This window comes from Vigna angularis, chromosome 7 (genome assembly GCF_016808095.1).
Source record: "Vigna angularis cultivar LongXiaoDou No.4 chromosome 7, ASM1680809v1, whole genome shotgun sequence".
NCBI classification, from domain to species: domain Eukaryota; kingdom Viridiplantae; phylum Streptophyta; class Magnoliopsida; order Fabales; family Fabaceae; genus Vigna; species Vigna angularis.
In genome coordinates this window covers 9,328,249-9,339,119 of record NC_068976.1, presented here as the reverse complement: position 1 = coordinate 9,339,119, position 10,871 = coordinate 9,328,249, and the positions used below count along the sequence as shown (strand labels likewise).

Below are 10,871 nucleotides of genomic sequence, written 5' to 3'. Positions count from 1 at the left end.
TTTTAATTATAAAATTTGATAGAGTTGTGCAAACTTGTTATTTCAATATTATTTTAAATAAAAGTATATACAAAATTTAATGTAATAAAAACAATAAACAAAATATATAGATAAATATATTAATGAATTGGTTTGGATATGTACCTCTGTCATTTTTCTTCACCATGTAGGAATTGTAAAATAATAGAAATTTAAATATTATCATTACATAAATACTATATTTTTTTACCACGAACTATTATCTTTTACAAAGGAGATATTCATCCTTATCTATCTAAATATACATGAAAACGAAATATTAACATTTATCTTATATAATAATGATGCCCAATTTAATCATAAAATAATAAAACAGATTAATGATTGTTTAAATTAATGTTATAATTATTTTAGGATAAGAGAAATATTTTAATAATATAAATAGTATATTAATTAATTATAAATAATCATCTCTGTAATCAACATTGCAAGATGTTAATACGTTTCTTGAAATAAACTCCCAAATTCAAGAATTTAGTTTAACAAATCAGTATTTTCTTTCTAATTGATCTTTTTCAGTGTTCCCCTGCAGCTCCTTAACTTTTTTTTTCAGTGTTCCCCTGCAGCTCCAGTTACCACATTCCTTTATTAGGGAGGTCACTTTAAAAATGACTATAAATGTAATTCAAGAATACCACGAAGTATTAATGTAATATACTTTAATCACATTTTTTTCCCTACTTATAACCTTCATTAAGAATAATTTTGATATGCAATGAACTTTGTAAAAGAAAACTATTGAATCTATCCCATCCATTCATCAGACATATTTTGAAGTGGAATTAAGTGAGCATAGATTAAATAGATGGCAAATATGAAAAGAAAAATGTAATACTTTTTACAAATATACCATTGCATGACAGGCAATTTGAATATACATAATAGACCAACAAAAATATTCTGTAATTCATTCTCAAGGCCAAATCAAGATCAAGCATATAAGCATTATCACATGATTTGAAGGACAACCACAAAAGAGATCATTAACTTGACGTAGCTTTTCTCTATATTGTCGACACCTTTCTGTGGTGAAATGTTGAGAAACACAAGATCAAGAGGGCGCCAAACTTTATACATATCTCATCCATCCAATTCAGGACCAAAAGTTTGTACACATCCTTTATTGCCAGATGAAACCAAGATACTATTTAAGCTTACCAGAACCTAAAGATAATATATATATGTATATATTTGTACTACAGATCCAAATAATAATGCAAGTCTGAGGTGGTGGCCTCATCTCTTAACTTTGTAAGGGCGATTTTCTCTATTTTTCTTATCCTCTCTTTGCTAACTTTGAAAAGGGTCCCTATATCCTGCAGAGACTTGGGCTGGTTATCAATAAGGCCAAAGCGTAGGGTTAATACCTGCCTTTCCCTTGAGTTCAAGCCTTTCAGGAGATCATGTACGTCTTTTTTCATATGTTGCTTCAGGACAGCATTTTCAGGGCTCTCGATTGTTGTATCGGGCAGAAGTTCCTATAGCATTAATCCACAAAACAGTTTATACTTGACATAAGATTACAACATAATTGTTCTTCAAAATTTAGTATTCCTGCACTGGTTAAAGCTTCCAAATCTTATTACTGGTTGCAGATTAAGTGAAAAACAGTGATGGAAACTTTGAACCCACTTACCCAAATAAGAATGTTGTATGCTTTATCACTCTCGATGGGTATAAAAAAACAAAACAAAAAATTGATTGAGTTATTACAAGTGAGGTAAGATTGGTGACTAGAAAATACATATCTCAAATAGCGGTAGCAGCAGTTCAACCTTGACTTAGGGAAAGCATGCTCAAAACATGAACATACCAACATGCATGATCAACAAAATCCCGTAAGCAAAAACAAAATTGATAATATGGACAAAAATGTAGTTCTCATGAACATTGAAAGCACACAAGAGAGCATGTTTTCAGTATTAGTTAATTGATGTAAATAAACTAGGAAGGTAATTTATCTTCCATTTTCTTTCCTTTTCCTAAAGGCAAGCCAATGATGATTAAAAACAAAATACCACCACTCAGATCATAACACAATAAAAACAGACAGGTTGCAGGTAAGAGAGGCAAAGACAGGGAGATCGTAGTCTTACATTATATTCTATACTAAGGCAATGCCCCACCTTCTGATCAATTGAAGCAACTATTCTCAGACAATTGCTGGCTGATTTGATTTTATCTAGTGAAAGACCTGTCATCTTTGCAATTTCCCAATCATCTGGGCATTTCTTGTGTGTACTTTTCAAGACTTTTCGAGCTTTCTGGATTTGCTTTATTGCCCTGTTTAATGACCACTAAAAAAAATAATGATGATTAAAAGAACAAAGGATCAAAATTTAGGTTGTCTGGGAAGAAACTGGTGCTAAGAAATAATCTCGTAAGCAAAAGAACATACAGGAATTATGACTCCTCGAGAATATCGTTCCACCACTCTTAAAATTGATTTCCTTATCCAGTACTGCACATAGGTTGAGAATTTGTAACCCCTTGTACTGTCAAATCTCTCAGCTCCTTGGAGAACACCTACATATCCTGCCTATGAAATGTGACGAAAACGCGTCAATGAAAATCTAATCTAAATAGGATTCATGTAGGCCTCAATTGTAACATTTTAATTCTATATTTCCACTTCAGTCAATTTCACAAAAAAATTGATCAAAATATCAATGATGGAAGCACCATGCAAATTTCAATTGTCCTTTTGTTATCTTATATTTACAAAATCAATAAGAAATTACAAAGAGATGAAGGTTAAGTCTAACTCCACCCTACAAAACCATCTTATAAGATGAGGTTTATATCCTCTTATATATTGTAAATTCACCTTATCTCTGGTTGACGTGAGATCTCTAACATCTTCCTTCACAATAAGGTATATATACATCTTAAACTTGAGACTAGGTATTTATGGGTGTTTTGATAATTATGGCACAATAGACCCAACAAAATAACAAATTTCATTAGAATAAGTTTTTAACTTGATTTTGATACCATATTAAGAAGTAGACTTTAAACTTAATTCAACTCTACAAAATTGACTTATAAGATAGGTTTGCCTCCATTTATATATTGTATATTTGTTTTAGATCTCCAACAAAAAATCACAAAACAATAAAGAAAAGAATGAGACATTGATTTTAAGTGATAAAACTAACAGGAAAAAAGAATCATTAGATTCATCATGTGTAGTAGAATGACCTTTCGGGTGGAGAGGACTTAAATCCTATGATGTTTTAGGTCTATGTCCTAGTATGGGATGTTTGATGGAGTATTTAAGAAATTGGTTTCCCCCCACTTCCTTCCTAGTATGAGATATTTTGGGTCTATATCATTCAATGCACAGTGATAAGAATTTAAGATCAGAGTGCTTTAGCACTAAAGGAGAATATAATAAAAGATCACATGTAATAATTGTCTTCAAATTAGAGGTGATAAATTGTTGGTGCAGTGGAATAAGTACAGATGTAACCATCAAGAAGCGAAAAGTGTAATTTATGCTAAGCCTCTATGCATGTCCTTTATTTCAATGAACTGATACAATCAATTCAATATCCATTCCCCTCCCCCTTCCTCACCCACAGAATACACATGCATATATCTTGAATTATTTGGTTCAATTTTAACTCTCAGAAATTGTTCATTGTTGGCTCAATAAATATTGGCTCTTATCCAGGTAAGTTGGGTTCTTGAGATGTAATTTACAACTGCACACAAATAGATAAAAGACAAATAGAAACATGTCCTCGTCAATAACAAATGGCAAATTATATATATATAATCATGCATAATGACATTTGGAACAAACCTGAAGTAAGTCATCCAAAGCTATTCCCATACCCCTGTATTTTCTGGCAAGGAATAGAACTAAGGAACGAGAACTCCGTATGAGCTCATCCCGACAATAATAACCATGATGCAATAGCTGCTGTAGCACCTTCTCATCAACTCCAGATGCTTCGGCCCAGTGATTCAAGGTCACTACGCGCTTGGTATCATCTTCTATAGCTGTCCTAATTTTCTCTAACTCAGCTAGCACCTAGATTAGTAAAGAATTTCAGTATTTATGTACTTTACAATCACGCAACAGAATCTCTCTATTTCTTAGATCATACACTAACCTTTACACCTTTTGCCATCTCTGCCTCCCTTTTAGCAACCATCACTCTTTTACTTTTACTATTTGTTGCTCTTTTCACAACTGAAACTGAGAATCCTAATAGATCTTCCTGGTTAGCTTTTAAAGTCAATGACTGTGTCGAAACTGCTGTGACATCAATTTCTCTCTTTCTTCTAGTTTTATTTTCCTTTTTCTTGCTAGACGGGACAACAACTTTGCCCTTGTTAGGTACTTTATCAGCATAGTCTGACACAAGTGAGCTTCCAAGTGATCTTGATAGACAAACATTGAATAACTCGAGAGCACCAAGCTTCTCTAGTTGCAATCTAATATCCTTTTCCAACCTTGATGCTTCAGAATCGGCAAAAGTCTCTTCTAAAACATCAAGGTTCTTCATTAATAAATGGAAATGCTGTGGCGTGAATGACTCAAACTTCTTTGAGACAGTAGATACCTCTCCAAAAGGCATTTGGGTATTATCAAATATTTCATGTACACTACTCACTGACATCTTCCCTTTGTTTACCTGGGAAATTAGCATCTCATAAGACCTATATGTTGGCCATCAATATAATGGATTCGACACTTCTAAAGTGAAAAAGTAAGGATACAATCACCACTAATTTAAAGTGAGTTGAGTTATCAAATACTACAACTCAAATCAAGAACACATACACCATAAATCCCAATATAATTGTTACGGTCAAATAAGAAAATCATCATAAAGAATTATTATGTCGTACCCCAGTTTCTTCTCTTCCTAATGAATCATTTTCCAAGGTATCCAATGCCGAAAATGCATAAACCCTTCCAAAATCTTTCTGCAAAGTTTCTGCTTCCTCATAAAAAGTCGACGGCAAAGACAACTTCGTGAAGTTGAAACAATTCTCCTTGACTCCAGCTGCGCCATATTTCACCCAAATTTTAAAACAGAAACGAATTAGAAACATAATACTAAAGTAAGTAGCATGTTACTAACATTACACTTTATCAAAAAAAAAATATGATTTTACTACCTTCACGGTTGTTAAAGTCTTTCTGAGTTTCAATTTCTGTTCATTCGGACATAATCTTTACGATGAATTTTAAAACAATTACAATAAAAATTCACAATCACGATTCCGTAAATTCTCGGTAATCAGAATTAATGGTTGATCTAAACTTCAAGATAATTATAGTAATAATGAACAATACAGTTCTAATCCTTGATCCAAATTTTAAAATGATTACTGTAAAAATCAATAGATTGAATGAACACACAAATTATAATTTCTTAGTTTATAGATTGTTTGTGATAAACACACTGTGGCAACAATACATAAATAAGAAATACATAATCATACAAGAATAAGATGAAGATGATGATGTAAAAGGAAAGAAGAGAAGTAACCAGAAGATGGAGAAAGAGAAACAGGTGAATTGGTGAAGGAATGAGGGGTATGAAGAGGAACGCAATATCTGAGTCTGTTGGCGTTTAAACTGAGACCCATATCGTTTTGTTGCGGTGAGTGAGAGAGAGAGAAAGAGAGTCCATCAAACAACGGCGGTTGAAGTTCAGAGCACATAGAAGAGAAAGAATCCGAATTGGAAGGTCATAAAATGCGTTAAGCAATGCGCAATGTGGATATCGCGTTGCGTTGCTGTAACTTCCACCACCAGTTCTTCATCTCCCTCCCAGTGGTTGCGATATTTTTCTTCCTTATTACATATTTTTACTTAAATATGCGTTTAAGTAACCTTCTATTATTTTTATCAGCTTAAAATTTCAAATAATTATTTAATTTGTTTACATAAAAATAATAATTTATATTAGAGTAATGCACACACTTTTACATTCATTTGACACATATTATAAAGATACAATGGTTATAAAAGTGTAAATTTTTGTATTATTTCAAAAAAAAAGAGTAAATGAATAAAGATTGTGTAAATGAATAAAGATGATGTCGAATGAATGTAAAAAGATTAATAGTGAATCATTACTCTTTATATTAAGACTTTATGAAAATAAGTTTGAATTTTGTTTTTAATAATGTTAAACTATATATAGGTAGTGTTGCATTTTGTTTCTCCTATGTGTCTTTATAGCGGTTATTGATGTATAGATACATTTTTCTTCATTGTAGTAGACGCACAATTGCAATAGTGTATACAACACCTTACACCCCCATTGCTTATTAATTCGTAGATTGACTTTTTAAGTGATTTTTACTACAAATTAGTGTTTTCTTCCTCATTCATGGTAAAAAAAACAGCATTCATTGAAGGAATTTTCATTAGATGCTAATGATATTTTAAAATCAATGTGATAAGAATATATGTAGAAGCTTACAAAACATGTCCAAGAATCATTTGTAACAAGTGTAAGAGAGGATCACATTTAACTTCATTTTCAAAAAGGGGATTTGTGGATCTTTTTAGGATGATTATGTTAAGGTAAAGAGAAGGCAAACTTTATAAGATCCAAGTTTTCATTTTTTTTAGTTTGGTCATTAACACCTAAGTTTTTCTAATAAAAAATAAATACAACTTTTTTTGGTCTAATAAGTGCTACCTAGTGTAAAACATGCACAAAACAAAAAGAAAAATTAAAGGTTCAAATCTTAAACACAATAATAAATGAACATGTAAACATTCATCATAAATTATAAACAAATTAACAATAGACACTTGAAGCATTAGATAATCATGTATTAAAATCTTGTTTTGATATATGATTTCAATAAGACTCGTTCTTTCAAAGATGAGTATGCAATAGGTTTGAAGAAAATAAGTTAAGTAATTGATAAGTGTTTAATTTGAGTTAATCTTGAGATGAATTTGACACTTATCTTATTCTAATTGTGTTAAGTTTATGCTAAATTTACTTCAATTTAGTTTTCTTTCACCGTTTCTAGCACCATAGGAGAGTCAAACTGGAAAATAAGAGAAATTGAATGAAATTCAACAATTTTGGGCAAAGTGTGACAAGTGTACTAAGCGGTAGAATTGTGGTTGAGCCACAAAGAGCAAACCCCCTTGAAGAGGAAACCTCAAGCACCAAACTTGAGGCTAAGCCATGAAAAATTCTCCTTAAAAAAGTTATTTCAGGAGTTGAGCATCAGAACATGAAGTTGAGCCAAAAAAGCAAACCATATAAGAAGGAAACCTCTACTCTTGAGCAACAAGTTCATGTTGAGCACAACCCTGGACAGTTAATAAAAATAGAGTTATACCCCTGTTTTAGACAGACTTTTGAGGTGTCATTTTAGATGCTTTTTAGAGAGCTTTTATAAATACTTTTCTCTACACTTATTGAATATTCTTAGAGAGCTAAGAGAGCATGATTATTCAAAGCATTGTAATGTTTGCATTCATTATGAGGAGTTAAGCCCCTCTTGTGTTGAGCTCAAGATGTAACCATTTTAAACTATCTTGTATTGGTACTATTTTATTTATTAAAATATGTTTTTGTTTACATATTTTTAAATTAGTTTATGCTTGTTGTTAGATGAACAAATCACTCATCTTATTTCATTGGCTTGGGATTAAGTGGGAATTGGTTCCGACTTGTGATCCAAGTGATTCTCCTTTTATATTTAGATGCTAAGAATAGATTTAACGCTCTAGCTAGTTATAGAGTCCTGATCTTAGTGCAAGTGATTCATTCAAGCAGTCATTGAGTGATTCATTCAAGCAGTCATTGAGTTATTATACTCAAGTTTGATAATGTTAGACTATAGGTGTCAGGAATAGACTTAAAGTTACATTTAAGAGTACTCCCAAGACATGAATAATTAAGTCTTTATAAATAATAACTAGTTTGGTACAAGAGAGGGAAAATGTGGTGAAATCTAACAACAACACGTCCTTATTCAACTTTTTATTATAGCAAATATGTTTTACACGTTTGTCTTACAAGTCAAACCTTGTTTTATAAGATACTTGTTGTACTACAAACTACCTAGTATACTTGTAGGAAAATTGATTGCATTAGAGCATGAACAAGGTTTTGGCATCGTTGTCAAAAATTTGTGTTAATAATATCAATGTTATAATTAGTTTGATTTCTCTATAAACTATATATATATATATATATATATATATCAAATTTACACTTAGTTTTTGTTGTATGTTTTACTACTACCACTCTTTGAAGTTGTTTCATATGCAAAAGAAAACAAAAATAGGTTTTTCTCTTTGATCTCGAAATTGAGAGGATAAAAAGGTTAGAAAGCATAAACATGATTTAGAGCCCATAACATGATTGCTTTGTCTGCCTTGGTGTACACTTGAGCTAGGAAAGAGTGGCCAGCCTCAAAGGTTGAACAAGGAAATATGAAGACCATCACTCAAATTTGGGTGTCTATTTGAGTTTGCCAACATCTTTCCTAATTCAAATGTGTCTGGGATAACCTTTTGAAAAGGAAATATTGCTATATTGCATAAAGGCTATATGATAATCATTGCAGATATCATCACCGAGGAGATTTTAGTATAGTCATTCACATCCTACAATCAAAAGGACAACAAGGTGACTAAGTTTCCCAAGCTTAATCACGGGGTTGTGCAAGATGTAAGGTGAGCTTATACCAAGCCACCCAAGGAAGAAGTTGAGGCTCCCGATTACAAAAGGATGGTCAAATACTTTATGCCAATGTTTATACCGAATATGTCATACCAATACCAATTTACAAGAAAGTATGGTCGAATAATCAATTTACAAGCAAGCTCGATCGAATGAATGGTTTACAAGCATGCCTAGTCGAATGATCAATTTACAATCAAACCCAATTGAATGATCAGTTTAAGAGCAAGCTCAATCGAATGGCCAATTTACAAGCAAGCTCAACAAATGACCAAATGATATAAGAACTAGACCGAATGGCCAACCCACCTACAAACGAACCCGAATTATTAAAACGATATATGAGTTTTGGTCCATCCACCTACAAACCCTACAAGTTGGTAGAGCTCAACCATAAGGATACTCACAAGCAGCCCTAAGACTAAATCAAATTTTTGAGACTAGAGGGACTAATGTACATACCCAGCCTCAAATATGCCAAGTGGCGTAACCCAACAAGGGTCAATTACTAAAATATCGATAATTTTACTATATCCTTTTAAATAATCATTAAATGAATTTTAATAGCATGCCTCTAACAACAATATTCCCAATTTAAAGGTGGATATGTCTTTTATAGGTGGATCTGTCTTCCACTATTCAAACTTTAGGAACATATGTCCAGATTTACAATCCAATCACCTTCTGTCACGCTCCAAATTTCGGTAAGAATAAGAATATATACAATAAATGGAAACATTTATCATATTTTTACACCTAACTGATTTTCAAATTTTATACATGCACATGTTTCAAGCTATAAGCATCAATTTAAAATTAAAAAAAATGAAAAGATATAACATGTAACGTTGTGACATAAATGTCAAGTTTTTAGTCGACCACCACCGTACACAAGTCAAATTGCTTATCTCAATCTTCACCTCTTTCATCGATCCATTTTAGTTAACACACCTCCAAGTTTTTCCTAATTAGTTTTTGGTCAATCTACAAACATAGGCCAGCCTGACCAACCAGTCTTCACCTCAGTCACTTTCACTTCCTTCTACAATAAGCAAGTTCAAGAGAGGACAATAAACACGAAGACAAGCAAGTTAAAAGGCACAATCAATTTGGCCAAAAATGAACACCAAGGATTTACGCAAATCCACAACACCCAACAAAAGTCATTTAAAGTGGACAGTGCCTAATTGAACTTGCCTAAGCCGACAATTTACTATAAAGTTTGCTTAAAGTCAACAACAGAAGATGGAATGGTTATTTCTTTCATAGTGGATTTTGGACTATCCCGAGGGAATGACCAATTTACAAGCAAGCCTAACCGAATGATCAATTTATAAGGAAGTCAGATCGAATGAATAGTTTATAACAAAGCTTTTTCGAATGATCAATTTACAAGCAAACCCGGCCAAATAATCAATTTACAAGTGATAATGAATATGAGTTATGAGTATGTTAAAATTTTGGTAATGGTAGTTATCTATTCACTTATATAAATTTAGTTTTCATGATTATAATTTTCTTATTTTCGAGTTAGTATGGTAAAACTTTTCTTTTAATTATTTTGACCGTTGGATTTAGCTAAAATTTTAATATATGAATCCTAAGACCTATTTCTTCACTTTGACCGTTTGGATTTGTAATTAGAAGTCTGTACTTAGAGAAATAAATCCTGCATGTTTGAGTAAATTAATTACCCCTGTAGATCTGTTACTGAGGCATCTCGGTAAAATATATATTATGACTTATTTTACCGTTAGATCAACTTGAAAATTTTATATATGATTCCTAAGATATATTAATACATTTTGACCGATCGGATTTTAAATTGAAAGTCTATGTTTGGAGAAAATAATTTTTAAGTTTTGAAAAATCTGATGAACACTATATTTCTGTTCTTAAGTTATCATGGTAAAAATTTCATATATATTTCATTTACCGTTAGATTGAGCCCAAAATTTAGTATATAATTCATAAGACATATTAAGTCATTTTGACCGTTCAGATTTGTAATTAAATGTCTGTGCTTAGGGAGATTAGTTCCGCATTTTTAGTATAACCGAAAACCACTTAAAATTCTGCACCTGAGTTACCTCGGTAAAACCTCAATATCTATCTAGTTAACCGTTGGATCAACCTGAAATGTTA

The 10,871-nt window shown here is 31.9% G+C and overlaps 1 protein-coding gene across 5 annotated transcripts; it reads right to left on the bottom strand.

Moving 5' to 3' along the window:
• Window positions 1-816: 816 nt before the first annotated feature.
• Window positions 817-5,853, bottom strand: LOC108338555 (RNA polymerase sigma factor sigC). Of its 5 annotated transcripts, XM_017575504.2 has the most exons (8): window positions 5,550-5,853; window positions 4,903-5,060; window positions 4,161-4,685; window positions 3,848-4,078; window positions 2,438-2,578; window positions 2,136-2,336; window positions 1,676-1,703; window positions 1,379-1,517 (listed from the first exon to the last, which is right to left on the bottom strand). In XM_017575504.2, exons 1-7 carry the CDS (start codon window positions 5,722-5,724, stop codon window positions 1,701-1,703), a joined length of 1,434 nt encoding a protein of 477 aa, XP_017430993.1. In that variant the 5' UTR covers window positions 5,725-5,853; the 3' UTR covers window positions 1,379-1,517; window positions 1,676-1,700. The 5 variants fall into 5 exon arrangements, 3 of the variants coding, with proteins under 3 accessions (XP_017430992.1, XP_052736105.1, XP_017430993.1); XM_017575503.2 differs by lacking the exon at window positions 1,676-1,703 and having other exon boundaries at window positions 817-1,517; XM_052880145.1 differs by lacking the exon at window positions 1,676-1,703 and having other exon boundaries at window positions 817-1,517; window positions 2,166-2,336.
• Between the last annotated feature and the right edge of the window lie 5,018 nt (window positions 5,854-10,871).

What these genes read in the sequence shown, in the direction of transcription:
- LOC108338555 (XM_017575503.2), bottom strand. Translation starts at nt 5,724, where the DNA reads ATGTGCTCTGAACTTCAACCGCCGTTGTTTGATGGACTCTCTTTCTCT. An exon ending in TAGGAAGAGAAGAAACTGGG is followed by an intron (nt 4,686 to 4,902) that starts GTACGACATAAT and finishes CTAATTTCCCAG; the next exon opens with GTAAACAAAGGGAAGATGTC. An exon ending in CTTTGGATGACTTACTTCAG is followed by an intron (nt 2,579 to 3,847) that starts GTTTGTTCCAAA and finishes CACATTTCATAG; the next exon opens with GCAGGATATGTAGGTGTTCT.